The 23,316-nt window shown below is 42.3% G+C and overlaps 1 protein-coding gene across 1 annotated transcript in view; it reads left to right on the forward strand.

Annotated features, from left to right (window-relative positions):
* COL6A2 (collagen type VI alpha 2 chain) overlaps window positions 1-23,316 on the forward strand; it is a 95,830-nt gene that overhangs the window by 67,248 nt on the left and 5,266 nt on the right. The window contains exons 20-27 of the mRNA XM_086956236.1: window positions 582-617; window positions 1,563-1,625; window positions 2,578-2,640; window positions 4,323-4,358; window positions 4,887-4,932; window positions 8,661-8,813; window positions 10,195-10,647; window positions 12,738-12,776. Of these exons, the coding sequence (XP_086812362.1) occupies window positions 582-617; window positions 1,563-1,625; window positions 2,578-2,640; window positions 4,323-4,358; window positions 4,887-4,932; window positions 8,661-8,813; window positions 10,195-10,647; window positions 12,738-12,776 (889 nt within the window). The remainder of the gene's footprint in view (window positions 1-581; window positions 618-1,562; window positions 1,626-2,577; window positions 2,641-4,322; window positions 4,359-4,886; window positions 4,933-8,660; window positions 8,814-10,194; window positions 10,648-12,737; window positions 12,777-23,316) is intronic.

Below are 23,316 nucleotides of genomic sequence, written 5' to 3' on the forward strand. Positions count from 1 at the left end.
CAAAAATGGGGAACCAGGTGAAAGTAAAACAGATAAGATCAAGTTTTGAGGCAAAGTAGTTACCAAGGTACAAAGCAGCCAATGAGGAGTTGGCAGTGACTCAACTAGTGTTACCCAAAAATCAGATATTGGCAAACATCTAGAAAGTGACTAAGGTATTATATTTTTTAATAATATATTAGAATTCATGTTTTGATTATTTTTATACTATCTTTGTTTCTATATGTTTATTCCTGTTGATTTCCCCCATTGTACTGCTCTGTAAAGTTTTTAGTTCTAAACACAAGTTTGAAAAAGAGCATGGCTGACTTCAATAGTTAGTTGGACCTAAAGGCAAGTGGTTGTGACAACCCGAAGGACTTCAACACACAGTTCATGGTATCAACCAGTGACTGAATTCCTCCCACCACCTGAGAGAATGGTGTAGTACATGTGTGAGCATCCTTTCGTATTTTGAAAGATTGTAGAAGTATTGTGAGTGCCTCAAAGATGTGGGACTGGGACTTTAACTTCTTACCGGTTCATCACTTGCCACTGTTGTAATCTAATATTAAATCTAACCTTGCATCTTTCTTTTACAGGGAGATAATGGCGAGAAAGGTCCTCCAGGCCCACAGGTCAGTGACATATGATGTGTCTACAAAATGTGAGCCATACAACCCAGAATAAGATTCAAATTATCAAAAATGAAGGCAACACTGTATGCAAGTAGAGGGAGATGGGTTTGCTGTACAAGAAGAGGCTCTGCCATCTTCAACGTAATGGGTGGAACAACTGGATCGGCCAAGCAGTCTCTTCGCTGACATGCACTGTATCAAGAAGGGATTGTTATTTATGGGTTGAAGCAAGTGCTGTGCCTAGATGGGAACCTGCTATGTCCTGGACAATGTATTGGTTATGTATGGAGATGTTCTGTCATCGTATCTGGGATGTTCACAGTACCTATAATGGCTTTGCCGTCTCATGGTCGATATGCTTTCATCGAAGGGGTTGAATTCTCCTGCATGATGTATGCGCTATACTTCAAGGGAGATGTAGTTTCTCAGGTTATAGGTGCACCATCCATGGTGGGGTTTTATGTGTCGATATGTGTCCCTATCACTGCAGATGTCATTTAATTTTGTAGGTACTGAAGTGATGTTCTGGTGATTTTCCCAATTTATTTTGTTATCTCATCTGATGGGACACTATCTTTCCTTCCATTGGTATTTCTTACCTTCCTTTTGATAGTGTTTACCCTGTCACTATTGATGTATGTTCCACTAATGGGTGTGCCTACCGCCTAGTTTGTTGTGTTACATATCCTATAGGTGGGGTTTACTCTCAGATACGGATGTCTTTTCTCTTATTGTTGATAATTCCCTCCGACTTTTGGTGTTGACTCTCCCTTGGTGATGTCTGCTGTCTTGTTTGTGGTGTCTTCCTGCCAGTTGGTGGTGTCTTTCCTCTCTTTGTCAGTGTTGGCTCACCAGTTTGTGGGGGGCTGACTTCAACTCATGTGTTACCGAAGTAGAGTGGATGGTGCTTCACAGCTTAACCTAGGCTCTTTTTTTCTATCACAGGGTGGTAGAGGTGACTTTGGACCAAAGGGAGCTCCTGGCCCTAAGGGAGAAAAGGGAATACCGGTAAGTACTTGACATGGGGGAACAAGGGCACTTTCTCTATGCCTATTAAGGACATTTCTGCTTTGTCATGCTCAGAACTGCTGTGTCTGGCATGGCACAACTGGATGATGGAATGTATCCTATAGAGTAAGACAAAGAAGGTATACTATAACTTTTCCAGAGCCAGCCTCAATAAAGGTATTACAGCAGCCCTGGGCTTCATTACTTTAGCAGCACCTTTTGAGTCAAAACTAGTGGAATCATGGATATCTCTGCTTGCCAGATGGGCGCCTGTTTTAATCCATGTGTCATATAGATCTCAGTTTCCTTTCAGGGAAGCGTTGAAGAAGATTATTGTGGGATGTTGTCAAGGCAGCACTATAGTTGCTAAGAGAAACAGAAGAAAATCAGATCAGGGATTGCAAAAGGGAATTTAAGAGATTAATCCAGGGGCAATTATCCTGATGTTGTAAATATAAAGAAATGGGGCTAGGGTATCTAGGATCATTAGGATCCACCATCATGGTCGCATGATTTGCTGAAAATATTTACAATGAGCGATTCCAAAGTTGTGTAAGGTATTGAGTGTTCCTAAAAACTGGGATTGTGAAGGTGGGTATGAGTCAGCAAAGTCAATTAGTCAAGGATTATGAGGTGGTAATAGTAGGTGGGTGCAAGCAGGATCCTGAAGATGTATTAAACGAGGAATTAAGTCAGGGCATCAGGACCTCACATTTTGCTCAAAGTGGGATGAAACTAGTGTTTCTCGGATCCTCAGATCATGTTAGAGATGATATGTTGACAGGTTATCTCAGATCCTAATGTTGTGTGAGGAGTGTAAAGTCATGGATACAGAGATTGTATTTTGAGTTTGTGGAAGGTACGATATAAGCTCCTCGGATTGACCCATATTATAATCCTATTGAAATAACATGTGAAAAATGCTGGTAACATCTACTATCATTCTTTCCAGGGCGATCCAGGACCAGGAGGAGAGCCGGGCCTCAGAGGTGCACAGGGAGATCCTGGACCTGAGGTGTGTCTATGCTAAATCCAGTTTTTTTAATGTCCTGTAACCTGCTGTATTTAAAACTCCCAGATCCTTCTCATTTGCCTGTCTTTTCTTGTCTTTACCAGTGACATCTGTTATGTATCATCATATTGGGCTGTGAGATGTCATGCTATCTAATGTTATGTTATTTTAATTATATTGATTAGTTCTATAGTGCTAAGATCACCTCGAGTAGTCTGTTTAGTGGAATAGGAGAGTTTTAATAAACGACCATGAGATAGGGTAGTAGGTACAAGATAGGAGGAACGGAGATGGAGTGAGTGTACCAGATACTGGGATGTTATTTACGGTTTTGTTAGTGGGCCCATCTGCAGTCTATAAGCCTAATTGAGAATTCTCTACTTTCTTGGTGGAACATCTTCCAGAAAGTGCTCCAATGAACATGATGGGAGTACTTTTCATGCTAAACCGCTGCTGAGAAATCCTACATGTTATAGCAGCCCGCTCAGCAATATTTATGTTTCTCTGAGGCAACCCCCATGGGATTTTGTTTCTGAGAAATAAAAAAGGAATATCCCTCAGCCACTGGAAGAGTTTTGGCACTGTGAGCTTATGCAAAGTGGGTTTTCTTCATGCCCGTCAGGTGTATTTCTGCTTTGTCATATTTAGAATGGCTGTGTATGAGATGGCTGCACCAGAAATGAAAAAATAATGTTGGAAGTCCTTTTCTAGTAGAGAATGCCTCACAATATTATTAGTCAGTGCAAACCAGACAGTTCACACATTTCAAAATAATATTTCAAGGTTCTCCCACTTTCCAATCTATTTGGCCCCCATAGCCTGTTATGGATCTTTGGCCATAGGCATCTGGTTGGCAAGGAGGATGGAAGAAGTACACTAGATAAGACATGGGAACAGGAAGATAAAGAAAGTAGAAGCAGGTGTCGCTGGAGCCAATTTCTGCTCTCTGGTACCTCTGTCCTACCCCTCCGTAACTCCATCCTCTCTACTTTCACTAACTATCATTTCTTTCTACTCTCCCCATCTTCCCACATTTGCGTCTTTACCCTCCCATCATGTCATCTTCGAGCCCTCACGTCCTACACCCTATGCAATCTCTCAGTGTTTACCATCTAACATCATCTTTCCTTTTCATTTCTGCTCTCCCAATACTGTTGCTTTAGTCGTAACAGTTTGGTCTTTAATCTGAATGTGGACTGCTTTTACTGATGGCCCACGCTTGCTGGCCACTACCGGCCATTGCAGCTAGAACTACCATTTCCTTCAGCACCTGGTAGTAAGAGATTCATTACTGCATGATGTAAGCCATGGATAATGTTAGTTATCAAATAAAATGTAGTGAAGTGGTGACTGATGAGAGAATTCCTGGCAGTAAGCACAGCTCATCCGCGCACACGGACAATGTCTGTCACCATTGTTGATTGCATAGGGCAATGTTTCGAACATTCCTCACACTGCCTTGCTTCTCTATCTCCAAGGATAATGTTTGCCTCCCTGTTTCTGTTGACTGAAGATGTTGAAGAGACATACAAGATGCCTTGAAAGACAGGCAGCTGAGTAGGGTGAAACCTGCATGGTGTATCATACTCCGTTCCTCATTTGTTACCCCATGCAGCTTATGATCGGATTGCAAGGCGATCTTCCAGTCCTACTGCTACATTGTGTAATTTGTTGTTTATTTGCAGGGAAATCCAGGACCTTCAGGTGACCCAGGGCTAACGGTAAGCATTAGTCATTATTACTTTCATGCTGTTAAGGTCTGTTGTCTTCAGAGTAAATGTCAACACTGAATCAATCGATCTTAGTGAGGCTAAATCTCTAGCCCTCCCAGCTTGTAGTGGGCTATGGTATGCTCAGCCTTCCAAGGTGGTTAACGTACGTATCACTAAATTGGACAATGGCTAAACTGGTTATTTACAGCACTTAAAAATTACAAACTTCCTACATTTAAAATAAGCTAATCCTATTGCATACTTACAAGATCAAATACAGCCTGCTTCTTTTCCACTATGCAGAACAATTCCAACAGATTGACTCTCTCATACTTCACATTCTGAATGTAAAACCTTCTCATTATGGCTTAGGGGCTTTATATTTTTCCACTGTTAGCAATATTGAGAATATTCACAAGGACATTGCTTACCATGCCTCACTTTTGAGAAGAGGCATACTCGCCCCCACAGTATGTGTGACCACCATGGACCGTGAGAGTTACGCTGGACTCACCCTTGATTCAATTTTTCCATCAGGACTGTGACGTGATGACCTATGTGAGAGAAACCTGTGGCTGCTGCGGTGAGTCTTGAGTCTTTTTATCTGCACTGGGCCAAGTTCACACAACACACACAGAAAGCTATTTTGGCAGGCCTTCAGGCCTTCAGGCCTTCAGAGTTTAAGCAGCGTTTGGCACAAGGACTTTCTAGTTTTACAGAGTGCTATATATGAAGTGAGCCTATTTGATCCTTGTTGGATTAGACATTTCTGGTTTGTGGTTATACATTTTGAGGTGGGGAGACAGAAGTATTGATCAGAGGCTTGTTGGCTCGATGAATGCTCATTTTATATGTGGGTGGGGGGGGATTGAGGTTTTCTAAAAATAGATTATATTTCAGGTTTAGCAAGTTATTGTTTTTTAATTTGCCTGGGAAATTGCTAGCATGAGCGCTACTTGTTCAGGTATTTTTTTTATAAAATGCTTAATATGTTTTGCTGGTTAAGTGGTTTCCGTGTTTAATGGTTGGTGGATTTTCCAACTGAATTTAGGGCCAGATGTATCAAGGCTTTGCGACTCGCAAAGGCCGAAATTCGCAGAATTTCGGCCTTTGCGACTCGCAAACGGCCGATTTGCATTTTTTCAGATGTATGAAAAAAATCGCAATTTAAGGAATCGCAATTATTTGCGATTCCTTATTTTGCCATAGCATTTAAGGAATCGCAAATTTTGCGATTCCTTAAATGATATGTATGACACATTTTAAAATTGCGATTTTGAGTTAAGAAATCGCAAATTACCACCAACTTGTACTTGGTGGTAATTTGCGACTTCTTTTAAAAATGCCCTCTTTGGCATTTGTGAGGGTGGCATGTGACACACATACATGCCCATAGGGCATGTATGTGTGCCACATGCACACACATGTAAATTTCAGGGGTGCAGCAGGGTGTCTTTGAGACACCCCTGCACCCTTGAAATAATTCTCAAATTCCGATTCGCTAATTGCGAGTTCGCAATTTGAGAATTATTGCACTATCATTCCTATGGGCCTCCTGGCCCATAGGAATGCATTGGAAATTATTCTTTATTTGCGAATTCGCAAAATGCGAATTCGCAAATAAAGAATAATAAGGAATCGCAAAAAAATAGCGATTTTGTACATACATTTTGCGAATTCGCAAATAAAGAATAATAAGGAATCGCAAAAAAATAGCGATTTTGTACATACATTCCGTTTTGCGAATTCTAAATAGCGATTCGCAAAAAATCGCTATTTAGGATTCGCAAAACGGAATCTTGATACATCTGGCCCTTAGTTACTTCTTTTTTTGCATTTCCACCACATATGATGTACACAGGTTATCTGAAGATAAGCATGAGAAACAACCACATTTGGAAAACTGATGGAGAGTGAGACAGTACATGGGAACAGTGGCAGGTGTCAGCACACTGCGCATTTGTAGAGATAGGACAGTGTCGTGAGGGAATCTGTCTGGCAAATAGGCGTTTGCACTCTTTAGTGCATGCGTGAGTTGTTTGGAAACGAAAAGATCAGATAGGTTGAATTTTGTAGATGCAAGATTCAGACACAGGGAAGGGAGGCAGGGGCGGCTTTAGGCATGTGCAAGCTGTGCACCTGCATAGGGCCACCAAACCCCAGGGGCCACCACGCCAATATATATCCTTAATATAATAATCATCTGAGGATGGATACATATTTGTGTGGCGGCCCCTGGCAGGGATTTGGCGGCCTCCGGCTCTGTTCCACTTCCAAACACCCTGACCCCCCCTTTTTCACTGGCCTCCATGCTCCGCCCCGCCCGGACCCCCTCTTCCGGGGCCCCCTACCTACGCTCCCTGCCCAGGGCCGCCATGAGCCTAGAACCGCCCCTGGGAGGAGTGACAGAGTCAAGGAGACGGAGATTGTCTTTAGAAGCAGTGAATGAAAGGCAAGTCAATTACCTCATACACATAAAAGGGGAAGAGTGGGTCAGAGAAGAAAATCTTGACACCTGCGAGGGTTAGCTCCCCAATCTTTCCCAGCAGTTCCTTGTGCCTGGAGTACCGACTGTGAGAGCGGTGCCCCCTTCCTGAGCCGTATGCCAGGTTAAGGTGAGGCAATTCCCCAGATTATGCGGTACCACCAGTGAATCCCTACAGAAGAAAAAGATCACTGGTTTTGTATTCTGTATTTTCTTTTCCTTATAATTTTTGCCCCTTGTCATATGTTTTATTCACTATTCATATCAATGTGAACGAAACTAATATAGCAAGCAGCAGCACACTCTGGTCCTGACGAAAGCTGCAACACCACTACAGAGTGTCAATAGGCTGAAACATATAGAACTTTCTCTCTCTCGTCTCCAACTCGCAGGTATATGTTACCCCTGCTAGTGCTCTTGTTTTAATCCTGTCCCCAGGACTAGTTAATAAAGGTATATTACGTAACTGGTAGCCAGTTTTATCCCACTTTCTCACTATCTTCATATTTTTTTTTGGACTACGTATCTCACCCAACCCAGTTTTGTACTCCTCATTGTCAGATTTAGTACATCCAAATCTAGGAACAAAAATCCCTGAGCTCCTCCCTCTCGGAGAGTTAGTTGTAGCCCGTGGCGGGACTCGGCTTTTCTGTCACGAGGAGAATCCCAATGGTGAAGCATGACACCTAAGGTGGGTGAGGGATTTCGTCCTAAGTAAAGGATACCGCTAGGGACACCCAAGGCTCACCTTGGATGCTTTCTCTCTTCTCTTTGTTTTCATTTCAGACCTGAGGGTTCTATATGGTATTATTAGTAAATAACCTCACCTTTGGTTGATTGAAAACATTGGATGGCCGGGTATTCAATGGCATTGAGGAAGTCTGTTAGGCCGCCTGGGGTCGGCGGTAGACAATTTGGTGTAGTCAAACAAGAGTTGGTCAGAGCATCCAAGCGAGGAGATAATATCACCAAAATAAGTGCTGTTAAGGGCAGAGAAAAAGGGACTGAGGCTGGAACCTCAGCCACTAATAATCAGTGGCACCGATCTAGCAGATAACTAAGGCGAAACCATTATCAAGGTACAGGTTGGGTCAAGAAAGTGCATTCCAATATACAAGTGTCTCATGTTTCTGGGAACATCTTACTGTCAACAGTATCAAAGGCAGAAGAGTTGCCCAGATTCAGAAGTTTGGAGATATTGTGGGTGTGGTGGATGGATTTGGTGACACCAGCTGTGCATTCCCACAGGAAGCTGGAGATCTGAGAAAGGATTCCTGAGGGAATCCATTTTGTAGAACCAGATTGGATAAGATTGCTAAGGCTTTGATGTACTGTCTATGTTAAATACAAGACTACGAAGGGGTTTTAAGCATAAAAGAAGGGAACGGATGTGAAGGGGGCGTTACTTGAGGGTGTAGAAGATTCAATTAAATACTTCTTGAGTATAGAGACTATAAAAGTGATTTTTAAGTGATGTGGCAGAAGTGTGAGTTAAGGGATAAAGTGGTAATCACCTGCCGGAATTGTCTTGCATTGAGTGGCTTTGGGATTTTTATTTAGGTATTTCCCGTATCTTACAGCTCACTTCTATATCAGAATGCTGGGTTGGGTAGGGATTAGGAGCTGAGGTTACTCATTAAAGATCACTTGTGTTTATTTTATTTTTAAGATTTTAGCTTTAGGTCTTTATCGGTTTTTGGTAATTTGATGACTTGGATTTGAGGGTTAAGCTTGGTTTACTGAAATATGCCACCCATTTTGCCTGCTCTCATCACATTTCCTACTGTTCTTAGTTGTAACTTGCTTTCATCATGTTTTTTCCTCAGACTGCGAGAAGAGGTGTGGAGCTCTTGACATTGTTTTCATCATTGACAGCTCAGAAAGTATTGGGTACACAAACTTCACCCTCGAAAAGAACTTTGTCATCAATGTAGTCAGCAGACTCGGATCCATTGCCAAAGACCCCAAGTCTGATACAGGTGAAGTTCTTGTCGAGGCTTAAATAATAACCTACAGGATGGAGAAGCAGTTAGTGTGGTAATGGAGCAGACCACAGACCTGAAAACTGAGAGACAGATCCCGGGGCCATGCATGCCACTATATCTTGAGCTTTTCTTTAATTTTGTTTTGGAGGTGTGAAATGTGTGTCAGTGTTATGGCACTCTCAGGGAGCTGCACACACTTGAGGGTAGGTACTAGTCCATTCCAGATACATTCAGATTTGGATAGGAGGAGAAGCGTGGGAATTAGACAACATAGAAGCAGCAAAGGTACTACTGCAGTGCTTTCTCTAGAGTATATTATCAATGAATTTAGGATGGTGAAAGACAGAAGAGACGTCAATCCCTAAACTGAACCAGCCTGGAATCTGAAGAGAGCTGGTGCGGAGTAACAAGCAGGGAGATTCAGAAGAAACCTACAGAGAATGCAAAGTGCTTACTAAACATAATTAGCATATAGCAGAATTCAAGCACCAAGGAATAGGCTGGCAGGAAACACAGGAATAGTCTAGTAACACATCTAAGGCAACCAGCAGTAGTTGTGTTGACATCTACAAGTGCAGTTTATGAAAAAGGAAAACAGGTCTCTGGTTACTGCAGTGATTGTCAGTAATTTCTGAGAGTGCTTTTTGATAAAGAAAATGCAGTAATAATAATGAGCCTTCCCATCTCCCTTGAAAGGGGGAGCCAGAGCCAGGGCAGGCTGCAGAAATGATCTTAGTCTCTTGCAGTTTTACCAAATCCCAGAACAATGCCTTATCAGTCCTGTAATTCCTTTATACATGACATGGGTGTATGGCTATGTTCCCTGTAGTCTCAGTTGCTGGTATGTTTACGAATGAGTTTCCCTCACATTTGTCTTAATTTCTTTCTTCCTTCTAAATGCCTCTTTAGTTGAACTTATTTTTTTCCTCCAACCTGCCCCAATATTGTATTTTATCTCTAAGTGACTGCCTTGGGTGGTTGAGATTGGGTTACTCTTCTTTATGTTTCCCCATATTGGATTTGTTATCTTCATGTACCCATGCTGGCATGGTTATCCGATTTCCTTCTTTTGTATTTTGAGTCTGTTTTTGCCATTTATACCGAAGGTGCCTGGGACGTCATGGTTTTTACTGAGTTATCCCCCAATATGTCTCTGCTCTTATCTTGACCTTATTCAGTGTTAAAGTTTGTGTAGGTTCAATTATAATCATGTTTCCTGGTGGAGGCAATACTGGAATGGTTGTTATTTAGAATACATGTGATTTATATTTTTTCTGATTGTTGTTTGTTCGGGGTAGTTTCATTTGATCATTTAGATGTGATTGCATTTCCTGATGTTGTTTTTCTCACCTTTGTTCTATTTTATTCCTTGTAGGTGCCCGTGTAGGAGTGGTACAGTACAGTCATGAAGGTACCTTTGAGGCAATCCAACTCAACGATGACCGTATTGATTCACTCTCCAGCTTCAAGGAAGCAGTAAAACGTCTTGAGTGGATTGCTGGTGGCACCTGGACACCCTCTGCACTGCAGTTTGCCTACAACACGCTCATCAAGGAAACCAAGCGAGAGAAAGCCAAAGTGTTCGCTGTGGTCCTCACAGATGGGCGCCATGACCCTCGTGACCCTGATGCTGGATTGAATGCCCTCTGCCAGGGTGACGTAATTGTTAATGCCATCGGCATTGGGGACATGTTCAACAAACAGCAAGATGATGAAACTCTGAGCTCCATCTCCTGCAACGACCCCACACGAGTCCGAAAGATGAAGCTCTTTTCCGAGCTTGTAGCAGATGAGTTCATTGACAACATGGAGGAGCTGCTCTGTCCAGGTCTCATATGGTTCTATATTTACTACTTTGTCAAGATGGTGTATAAGGTCTAGGTTACAGAGGAAGGAGGATGAAAGAAGGGAGTCCATAGACTTGCTTTATTTGAAAGTAATTTTGAATGACGCTATAGTAAGAAGTATATGTAAAAGAAACTATGATTCGTTATGGACTCATTTAGTACACTTTTCTCAAAGTACCTGTAAGTAATTCAATTGCTAAAAACAATAATTATAACCCATAAGAATAGAGACAATCTTAAAAACAGAAAATATTTTAATGGATTTCCGAAAATATTTTAACAGATTTCAAGAGACAAAGGAAAAAAAGAAATTTGAGTACTCCTTGACCCAGTGGTTACAGAGGGAGAAATAACAATGAGGGTTTGTAACAAATGGGTATATAAAAGGGAGACTACTTGGGTCAGGGTAGCACAGATGTGCGTACAATTGTGAGTTACGCAGTTCAGTCTTTTATTACATGAAAGGGCACCTGGTTTATTTGCTACGGTCTCGGCAATGTTTCCACCTTATAGGTTACATCCAAGGTTACCATCAGCAGCAAGGAATTGTGAGTGGCAGCTGACTGCTGTCAAATCATAGAACAGCATATATTAGAGACATCCAGATTAATTCAGTTATTCTGAGGTAATTTCAAAGGTTACATTAAAAAAATCTAATTTATACTTAAGGTGCTGCTTGAAAAAAATCAAACCCTGAAATCAGTGAGAAGCAGCAGAAAAGTAATTGATATGTGCAGTGAACACCCTCAGTGGTAGAAATGGGCAAAGAGAGATTTTACTCTCAAGAATTGGATGAAGAATCAGAACGCAGAGTACTGCATCATAAATAAAACAATATTAGGGAAGGAGGCACAAATTACAAAGCAAGCACTAGAGGCAAGTCAGCAATGTAAAAACTTTTTTACATAGTACTGTTATTAAAGTGGTAAGAACTGCTGAATCAAAAAAAGCAATAGTGAAAGGCCAAAGTCAAAAATAAAAAGTCTATTATCCAGAATACTAAGTTTTGAAATGTCATCAGGAGTTGTCTCTTGATCAATCATAAAAGAAAAGGGCGCACAAAGTAGCCCCGTGAACGCGGTTGCCTGCAGCGCCAGGCAACATTCACTGTCTGGGTAAAGAGAAACATTTTACGCGCATGCTTTCAGAGGCGATAATAAAGATGGCGGCCACCATAGCACTGGAACTGTAATCATGTAACAAAGGGAACATACTTGAATTTGGGGAAGGTTCAAGGGAAAAATGAACAAAATGAGTACATATGTATGTGTCAGTGCAGTACATAAGGAACAATGATTAGGGATTTGCATCTCCAATTTGGTAGTGATTAGAATCTCCTTACAATAACATGGGAGACAAAGAACAATACGTTAGAACTGACATTTTAGCATATAAGCAAGAACATAAACCTTAGGGTGGTGGAATTTCTTGGGCTCTAGGAATCAGATAGAATCAAGGACAGTTAGAAAGAGGAGTTACGTAGAGGACAAGAATAGTGGAGATGAGGAAGTAAATGACAACAGTGAAAGAGGTTTATAGGCTAGGAAAGAGTTTAAATAGGAGAATTTAATTCAAGACATCAGAGGTCTTTGGCTAGTGAGTTCCAAATAGAAGTAGCTGCACCAGAGAAGGACTCAGTGGCAACTAAGTGGGATTTGAACTTCTTAGTTTCAAGTGTGAAGATATCTTTGCTTCTGAGGCTTTTAGACCCTCCTGAGATTTTAAGGCAGCAGACAAGTAGGCTGGGTATTGCATATGAATGGATTTGTATGTGATACAGGCATGATTGAATCAGGCCTTGTTTAAAATGTGGCTGGTATAGGGTGAGGTACTTACAGGAGCCTGTAAATACAGATGTGGGGTACAATATAGCCCATGTGTGATAGGTACTCTCTATTCTGGGTTTTGCTCTGGAAACTAAGGAATTATATGCATTTCCTCATTAGATTATGTTCTACATTACAGATTTCACTCTCAATCTCAGTATCTTAGTTATCGTTTTGTACTCATATGTATCACATTGTTTTGGTTTTGCTCACCAATAGTGACCATTTTTATCTTTCCACTCCAGATCCTCAGATTGTCTGCCCGGATCTCCCATGCCAAACAGGTAAAAAAACATCACGTCATGAGTTATGTTTTCACTCTCCTTCTGTGTTTTGCAGTCTGTGTCTGCTTGTCATGAATTCATTGTCTCCACCTATCATGATGTCAGTATCTCCCTATGATCTGGATTTGTCATGTGTTGTGTCTTGTGAGGATGATTGAATGTATCTCTTAGTATACTATTGTGTAGTAGGAGTGACCGTGTTATGTATGAACTAAATCTTGGAGGAAAGACGAACCAAAAGACCTTGAATTTAGACCTAAGATGAAAAACCAAACTGCATCCATGCTTTTGTAAAGCAAACTAGCAGTAGGTTAGGTTAAAAAAGCCACATGCAAATTATTGCTTAAACTAGGAGCTGAAAAACATACGCAAATCCTTCCCTGAATAAAAGACACATTTCAAGGTGGCCCAAATTAACCCGCAACACAACAGACTCTTCTAGTGGTTGGACCCGTACACAGCTCTGGCAATACATCCCAATCCTGCCCTGAAACACCGTTGTATATTTCTGCACTGAGCAGAGGCGTAGGTACACTGATGCAATTCGATCATGACCTGCAGCCACTACAGTGGTTCCTTTATTGAAACCGCATGACAGCAGACTACCTTCTGCAGACTTGGAGATCATGAGCAGGCAAATATATTTGTGATTGAAATATAACAAGATCCTCAGTTTATCATGTTAAGTTTCAAACTTCTGTGGATTCTGCCCATTCTTCTTAGGTAAACCCAGGGAGAACTGCAAAAATTGGTCTTTCGACAAATATGTATAAACAACTTGCAGTCATAAGGAGACGTGAGGCAATATTAAGTCTACAGAAGGCCCGGCTAAAATAGCTATTAAGGGAGTTTTGTGTAGTTTTATTTTCTGTTACTTACGCTTCACAAAATTCTTTACTGGAGACTGGTTTAAGCCAAAAATTAGCCATGTTTCAAAAGTTGGACATGTTCTATTTTCCTATTAACACTAAGGGGCCGATTCTGATTCAGTAAAATGCCCTCCGAATAGCTGTACAAAGCATTTTTCCCGAACGAATCATATGCAGAACCGTACCCGTACGTACGATGTAGTACGATGTGTACCCAAAGCAGTTCTCTATACGAATCGTACCGAAGACCGTACAACTCACTAATCCGTACGAATCGCATTCGTAATGCGCAGTACGCGATGTCCGTATGGATCGAAGCTGCATTTTCCGACCCAGCAAGTACGAATCGTATCGACAACACTCCGTACGACTCTTTTTCTACGGGAGCTTAAAACATCCGTAAAAGCAGATTTCGCCTTGAAATGCGTTCGAAACGGACCCCCGTTGCATACACCCCATGGTTGCAGGGGTATGGTGCACTGGGGTACGGTGCGGACACCCCTGGATTTCAGGGGAACGGTGCGTATGTCCCCGTGCATACACCCCATAATCGTAGGTGTACGGACTGTAGAGGTACGGGTCGTACACCCCAGTGTCCTAGGTGTGCGGTGCATACACCCCTTGATTTTAGGTGCGTATGTGATAGTGTTGCCCTCCGTATGAATTGCTCATACGCAACGTTTACCGTACAAATCGCGTAATCATTCCCCGGTCCGGATCGTACTTGGAGGTTCGAACAGCATTTTAACAAATCGTACGGTTCACTGTGCGGGTCAATGTCGTACAGATTTACCCTTCATTTTCGTACAGTTCGCAAAGATTCGTACGTATTTTCTCGGAACGGATCGTACTACTCGATTCGGAAGGATTCGTACGATTTGTACGGAAACGGCTACGAATACGAATCGTCATACGGATTTGTTTTCTGAATCGGAATCGACCCCTAAATAGGTACTGCTACATAGCCATGCAATAACATTGCTCGACAACTCTATTGTCGCCTTTAAACTAGAGGCAGAACCAAGGCATGCTGCACAATGATTAAGTTGTTATAGAAGTAGATCATAATTTATTCACTACAAATAATAACAGGTTTACTATAAAAAAAAAGTAGGTAGAATAAGTAAGAAAGCAAGAATGTATCCGCCTGTCACAGAATTCTGGCTTTGGTGATAATACAACTCAATAGCCAGATTTTCCTTTGCAGGAAGAAAAGAGTATTTAAATAGCAGTTTCCTAATGAGACTCTCACCCAGCCTGGGATCTGAATCAAACATGTATATGCCCACCATGTTAAGCACCCCTCTAAAGATAATGGTCCTGATGGCATTGTTTCACCATCACGGACTGGACTGGACTGTGAAGGAAAGGTATTAATCCCTTTCAAGAAGATGTGAAGACAAAGTGCATACTGCCTCATTTTTACCTAAGACTAAAGCTAAAGAGCCTAAGAAGCCAGTCCCTTCTAAAGAGGTAATATCTATGATCCATATTCACACTAACCTTAGAAAAATGTTAAATAGCTTCCAAAGGTTTCCCAAAGACAGGTTGAGGTTACATTACGCAAATTCTTGCTCCCTTTCCTTTCTCCCTTATGCATTATTTCACTATAGGTTATCTGTTTAATAATGTGCCACACTGGTTTTAAATTTACAAACATCGGAAATGCTCATGGAGAGGCGTAAGCATAGTCCGGTAGACAGATGCGGGCAAATGAATGGATTTCTCTGTCAAAGCCAGTGTACTCATCTTAGCCCAATTTCCGATTGGTAGCAGTGACATCTTACATTGTACTTCAAAAAGAGGATCGTATCGTCCAATATGTAGGTTTCTGACTTGACTCATCCAAAGATGTTCAAAGCCCCTTTTTGAATTTACAATCAAGAAATCTTTGTGTTGATGCCTGGAGTAGTTCAGAAATAGTTTGGCATCCAAAGGCTTGCTAGAAGAAACTTGTTCACAGTGAAACGAAGACAGATAAGGCTTTGGTGTTAAACACTTCAAACTTTTCCACATAGAAAGAGTCTACAGTTCTTAATTTGTGAAAGAATGAGGGCCGGTGCTCAAAGTTCTGATCCTGCGGTGCTATTAAAAAACAGCACACTGAATACCAAGGCTGCATAGTGTTGAATTTACCTCAGGACATCTTTTATTCATTACCAGACAATACTGCGCCTTTAACTCATGCTAGCTCCCTTTGTGCTCGTTTCCCTTCCTTCTGTCCCTCCTGCTTTCCCGTTTGTGTGTTTTTCTCTCTCTTGCTCATTGTTAATATCCAAAAAATAAGTGCTGGTCCAAACAATTGAAGGCCGGTGAGCCCCACTGGCAATTACCAGCTTAAATTAAGCCCTGGAAAGAGATCAGAACATAAGAATTTGGAGCGATAACTGAGAAACACTTGTAAAAATCTAAATTTGAATGAAAAAAATAAAACTGTCTATCTGGTACGGTAATTGACAGACTTAAATTTAAAGAAGGTACAAAGAAGAAAAATATAAAAGAACAATAAAAGCTATGTCTCCAAATTCAAACTTCAACAGAAAGACAGTTGGGAGGTACATCAGTTGTGCTTTGGGTTTATGTGTGAGAAAATAGCAGCTGGAAGAAACTATGAAGATCTCTGAAATCCCTCAGAGGAATCCATCTTACGAACTTTAGAAAAAAACAAATGCATCTCTTTTGCCAAATCCTGTTGGCAAATGCTTGCGCCCAATGCCACAAATGAGCTTCATGTGATTCTATGGGGATGTATGACGTTACAACGCATGCTTTTACCACGCATGCCTTCACAACGCGGTTTTTACATTGCAAACCTTTACAACGCATAGCGCTCAGAGGTGCTGGATAGTGAAAAGTTTAATTTTCTATTCCAACTCCAGTCCCCGTGGACACTAGGGAAGGTGTTGGATAGAAAATTAAACTTATTCCCTATCCTAGAGCGCCCCCCAGCGCAATGCGTTGTAATGGTTTGCGTTGTAATGACCGCATTGTAATGGTAGTGCGTTGTAAAAGTTTCATTGTAAAGGTTGTTCACCATCCTTTGGACTTCTAAGCACTTAGGAGAAAGTCTCCAGTTGAAGAGAGACTGAAAGAATATTTTAGAACCAAGAAAAGAAAAGTGATATGTTTGCTCTCCCCAAGGAGAATCCTTGTGTCACTAGACCACTCATTCAATAGACCATCAACACTGAGAGATTGATGGCCTGGCCATAACTCAGTCATAACTATTTCTAAATCAAAAACATTTGGATGAAGCTGTCTAACAGTCTTAGAAGGGAAGCAGTGTGACCCTCCATGGACAAAATGGATACTCAGCATTTTTATAGGGTGCAAACTCTGGCCATATTTGTGCTTGATGATAGCATAACTGTGCTCCGGTGGCTGGACTGTGCGGGTGAGGTAGAGCCAACACTGTCTGATACAACAAAGCCACATATCACCTATCAAAGGTATCAATCTGGATAATGTAAAGTAGGCCTGGAACTTTTAAACTGCCAATTTGAATATATTTTTTGTAAAATCCTAGTGTCTCGAGGGATGAGTATAGGTAGTGCAAAGTCGTAAAACTCATCACACAGTTTGTGATTTGCATTTTGTCGTATGATTTGTAGTGCTACAAAACGTACTACAAAGTGAAGTTTGACATTCAGCATACTATGTATATAAGCAGAATTCTCTCCATCCTACAGAGTTTGATTGCTTGGAAGTAAAGTAGGCCTTGTACAATCAGAGGGGACTGTACTCACCACTGAAGATAAAGCCATGTCCTCCTCTGGTTTGTTGTTCAGGTATTCTGATGATGGATAGAACTGTTATTCCCTAAAGAATTCATCCAAATGTCCTTTGTTCAAAAATGTTAGGTTGAAGAAGAGAAGAGCGATTCCTGGATAATCTCAATTACCTTTATTCAGATCGCATAGAAATCTATTACGTGGGGGTTTGACAGCAGGCAGATTACTGTGGAGTGCAGGGACTTTGAGCTTTTGTGTCACAGGCATCTAGTGATGTAGAGTGATGATAGATTGCTTGCAGCCATCTACTGGGAGGCATGCCCACCTCAATTGTGTTGTCACTTGCCCATGCCCCAGTGCCTCTTAAAGATCGCTGTTTCTCATGAAACACTTCAATTGGAGCGTCTGAAACACACAGCAATTATTTGGGAATGCTCCCAACTCCCTTGCCTTCCAAAAGCTGGGTGATCTCTGTTACAGGTAAGACTTCAGTGGGTCCTTCAAAACGAGCAACCCACACAATCTGACGCTGTAGTGCTTGTTCCTAAAGATCCCCCAACAATGGAGAATTTGTGTACGTTGTCTTTATATAAACTTATTTATAAAACCAGAAGGCTCAAATACCACTCCCACACAAGCATCTTAGTCCCCAGCTTATCTTCCACTGTGTGCCATAGGGCGGACATTCTCAGGCAGTGAGCCCCCGCTATGGATTATTGAAACTAAATATGCATCATTCTCTTCACTTATCCTCAATAAATCAGCTGAACATGCTATTTTTGTCAATGGCAAAGGTTTCAGCACATACCACTGCTGAGCCACTCTCTTCTTGTTGGTTCTTTTTGGTAATAGCATTTGAGATCCTTCTCTCCCTGGTGTGTAGAGATCTCTAACAAATATTTCTTTTTCCCAGGTAGACATTTTCTGTATCTGCAGGATTTTGCCTTTTGCTTTCTTTGCTTTGCTTTTGCTCTTTCCTACGAGGTCTCTAGGGCAATTTCAACCCTTGCCTGAGTCATGTCTTTACGATAACCTTCATTGCACTCCACGATCCTGAGGATGCTAATATGCAAAAATGAGTTTTGGAGTACGTTTTGCTCTACAGTTGGTCACTGAGTTGCTTCATCAGGGGCTAAGAAAGATGTTCCTTAACTATGTCCTCCGGATTTCGTGCATCAGTCCCTCCAACCTTGCTGGACATGCTTTTTCCCACTGCATCTCACAACCCTTGGATCTCTTCACTATTAGATGGTGCCATGACACATTTGGAGACTGTCACTACTGATGGTGATGCCCTTTGCAGTGTCTCCATTTTCAGGTAGGGCACATACACATGGTTTGGACTACAATACTCCTTCAGCAGGTATTTCTTCTGGCATGGTGGTAATCTGTTAATTGAGATGCACAGCTTTTGCTCGAAACCATCTCTTTCACCTTCTGTGGTGGTATGGTTTTTTGAACGTCTTTCTTTTTTTTCTTTTCAAAATACTTTATCTAATTTTCACAAGGTCAGACAGAAAGCCTGTAACAGGGTTAGCATTCTTTCATAAGACTGCCCACTTTCTCTGAGCCTTTGCCACGTAATTTCAAAGATTCCTCCTTGTGCATGCATGCCCAGTTTCGCCAACGATTTCTCTGTTCCTGGAGTACCTCAACTTTATTCTTCCCCATTGTCACAATCATGCTATAGTGGGCAAACTCTGCACCCCGTTCCAAATGAAAAAATACTAGGTTTTTCAGAGTTTCTCAGAAAACTCAAACTCTAATCTACACTTATTATCTCATGATTTCACACTTAACGGAAACTCAGCTTTTTGAAAGTTTTCTGAGGTAGCAGAAATCCATTGTAACAAAGACATTGTGAAAATGTTTATTTCTTATCATAGATACATTGTATATTGCAATTGCACTGCCTAGCAGAATTTGAAAAAGCATAATTGCTATAAAATGCAGAATGCTTGTAACCATGAAGGAAGGCATACATTTTAAAGTTTCAGTGATGTTGCCTTTTAAGGGACTTTAATAAACTTAAACTAGTGAAAGAGGTTGGCTTGTGAAGGGATAAGATACAGATGTAATACTTTGACGTTTCTGATAAACAGACGGTTTGAGTACAATTGCATGTGCAAATGCACCAGACTGTGCTCTGTCGAGCTTCATATCCGATCCATGGTTCTTGCCTATATTTGCTACACCTCTAGAAAAGCAATCTGAGCAATGCTAGGTCTGCCGGGATTGGAGGTTCATTTCACTGAAATCCCTCCGTCCATGTCCATTATGTCTACAAAGCTCATTGCATACATGAGGCCCCAAGAGCCCTATGCCCTTACAGATTACATTATGATCGAACCCGGTTGAAGTGGCTGTGATTAGAAAACCAGCCACTGCCTGGTCATGCGCTCAACAAACACATAATATGTGATGTAACCCCTCCCATGCTCGTGACGGAACCGTTCCGTCACGAGCCTCGGGTGGGCTGTGCTGGTGACGGAACGGTTCCGTCACGGCTGCCGCCCCTCCGCCTGCGCGAATTCCGCGCCTGCGCTAACGTTCTCTAGCGCGGGTGGGGCCATGACGAAACCGTTCCGTCACAAGCACAGCTCACCCGCGTGCCTTGACGGAGCGGTTCTGTCACAAGCACAGGACCGCCACGCGGCCCCCCAACCCCCTTAACACTGCGGCGGAATAGCCGCCGCAGTGAAGGGGTTAGCATTGGAAAATTTGAAGAGATAATCAGCCAATGACTGCCCTATGTCTAGGAAGCTAGAGAGTCTGATGTGAAGTTTGGCCACAGATCCTTTGTTGTGCCAGAGGCAGTGCCTCCACCCTATCAGCAGGGGCCGGGCATCTACAAGTATGAATGCCTTCTATTGCGGTAGACTTTTTTGCACCAAAACCACTAGCACACGCATGGTGGAAATTACTTGAGAGTGACAAAATCATGCCAAAAGGTCCAATTTAGAACTGTCTTATGTCAGTGAGTACTAGAGAGGAAGCCCTTGAAGATGTGGATCCATCTAACATAGCAAATTTACCAAGTACACTTGAGATTTTTCTGCCAGCACTTGGGAGACATTTAAAAATATGTTCTACCTCTGAGTGTTATGGTGTTAGTTATGGCTGTGGACTGAAGAGGAAATGGCAGAAATGACATCAGACTCATAATCCTTAATTGGGTGGCCCTATTCAATGCCAAATCTGGCACACTGAAAGGTGTTGCTTATGCCCATGCCAGCAATAACCACGCCATTCAGAATTAAGTACCCAAAGGGCCACCCTCTAAATCGGACGGTGGTGTAGGAGGGCAGACAGGATTACTGCCTATTTTTACATAATGTTGGGTCTAACCCACCTTAAAAGGAAGCTTGCAAACAGACTTCAGTCCCAAACTCATTGATATGTCACCAATATGTATAAATAGCGTCCTCTCTTACCCATGCTCGTACTTGTCACCGCAGAGCTGGGCAGCATGCACATAAACATCCACTAAATGTTCATCGAAGGAAAGTGTGCACTCGCCTTCAGGAAGGAATCTATGTAGGGTTCAGAATCCCCCTTAAAGATTGAAAACATGTAGATTCTTCCAAATCCCCTGCTTACCCTCTGAGATAAGTTTAGATAACACTAACCCTGGGCGGAGCTTGCAGAGTTTCACTCCACGGAATGCTGTGGAGTTAAAAAAAACTTCGCTAAATTCCATGGAGTTCCACGAGCGGGCGGAGTAGGCAACCCCACTACTAACTATCCCGCCGTTGTGTTGAATAAACACGACAGGTTCTGCCTTACTGTACTGCTAAGGTCATTATTCTTTTAAATCATGCACTTTGACCCCAAAAGCATGATGGATGCAATTGCTTAGAATTTTGCAGGTTAATTTATTTAACTTTGGTTCAATTTTGCAGGCGTTTTGCCTCCACGTCTGAAGTCTATAATGAATCATGCTGCCAATAATGAATCATACTGCCTATATTGCATCTGAGTGACCTTTCACAGCTAGGAAGATCGGTCACCACCCACTGCTGGCATGGCACAGTAAAGCTGGTACACGACTGGCAGACTGCGATGCACTGTGCCACACCCCCCCATGATCCCTGACGTGGATAGGTTTTGGGTGTCACTTTCAGAGCCAGCTAACAGCAAAATCGAGATATTGGGGAAGGTAGCTTGAACAAAGCCAAGTGCACACAGTAGCCCAAGCAATGTCTGCCAGACTCTGCAATAAGGTGTACGCTTCAGTGGCTGCTACAATTACCGTCATGTCCGGGAATCCCGCCAAGCCTCATGGCAATATGAAATACTTAACTAACACTAAATAATGGAGTCCACTCCACACCGAGCCACTTTACGCCACAAACATTTAATGCAGCAGATAAATAGAAAAATTTAAATTGCAATAAAAACAGCATTCTCACGTGCACTGCAGAGATTTGTGCTTACACAGTCTGACACACAAACACACGTCATGTACACAGTCCTTGTTCCCCCTGGTCTCACCTTCCATATTGGAGAAGGCCTCCTGTAATCAGCAAATCAAGAACGTGAGCGTGCTCACAAGAAGGGCTAAGATATCCCTTTGACATTGCCAAACCATACTGCCTGTATGTGGGTCCCTTATTAGCCATCCAGGAAGCCGATCGCATGCCTTATGCCGCTTCTGCCCTGTGCAGCATCTGGTCCTATTGCTGTCTCTCTGTGGAATCAGCAAGAGCTTGTGTCATGGCCAGAGTGTCCCCAGGCAATGACATACAAGGTCACAGTGAAACCTGCCGCCCTCCAGAGACATAGTATGCCACACTTCAATTTAGCATCCTGCCAGCCTGATAAGTGTGGCCTGTGTGTGCACCTAATAGGGTGACAAGAGCACTGAGCATGCCGGTAGATTCCACTCCATTGTGGTTACAAAGTTTTTTAATGAACTTCAGACTCCAAGCGGAGTGCGGAGTCACACTATTCCGCAAACTCTGCTGGCTGAGCGGAGTTTGCCCTTAGCTTACATATCACTCTGTCACCAGTAGCAAGCGCTCTCTAGACCCAGCCTCCTTAGACCAAAGGAAAAAGAGTGAATGCTGAGAAATCATGGACAAAAAAATGTTCAGAGAATCTATGAAGTGTACTGTTATCTCATCCTTGCTTTGGTTTTGAGCCCGTTAACTACCATGGACCTCCCCCGGGAGAATTCTTCCTTCCGTCCTGGCTGGTGCCGTGTGTTCAACTGTGTAAACCCTGATGTTAGTGAATCCTTCACTGCTGGTTGGACCTGAAAGTATTTTTTGACGCTCAATTGCAGATGAATGGAAACTCAACCCTGAATCCTACATTAATTTCGACTTTAATGAAGAAGGTCTTGAGCTGTACTACCCCAAGACCATCCCCACGATCGCCGAGTTTCTGCAATCCGCCAAGGTGCAGCCTGACTCCAGCCCCTACTCCCATCTGGTGGGTGTCATGGTCTATACAGCCCAGCGTGCAAAGTTTGCCAGCAGTGAGGAGAGACAGAACTGGACTGACCTATTCATTGACACCTTTAAAATGGTGCATACGGACATTGTAGGGGACCCTGAGACTACAATAAAGCTCTGCTAATCAGAAGATTTGCCTGCAGGGCAGGGAAGGGAGTGACACATGCCGACAATGAAAGATGCATAAATAAGAAGGCAAGGAGTGACCCTCCATTTGAGGAATAACAGAGGAGTCCCTCCACAAATGTATAGCAAGGCCAGTAATGGAAAGCTTGTAACTGGGGATTGAACAATAAACTCCTTTTTTTTGTTTTTGTTTGGGGGCGCATTTACGAAGTCAGATGAAAACTTATTTTGCAGGGCCAAAGAGAATACACAACAATACGGATATGGTATACCGTAGGGTTAAATTCGTGTGTGAAACATATACACTACAATGATGAAACTTATACGTTTCACCAGAAATAGCATTTAATCAAAC

This window comes from Lissotriton vulgaris, chromosome 2_1 (genome assembly GCF_964263255.1).
Source record: "Lissotriton vulgaris chromosome 2_1, aLisVul1.2, whole genome shotgun sequence".
NCBI classification, from domain to species: domain Eukaryota; kingdom Metazoa; phylum Chordata; class Amphibia; order Caudata; family Salamandridae; genus Lissotriton; species Lissotriton vulgaris.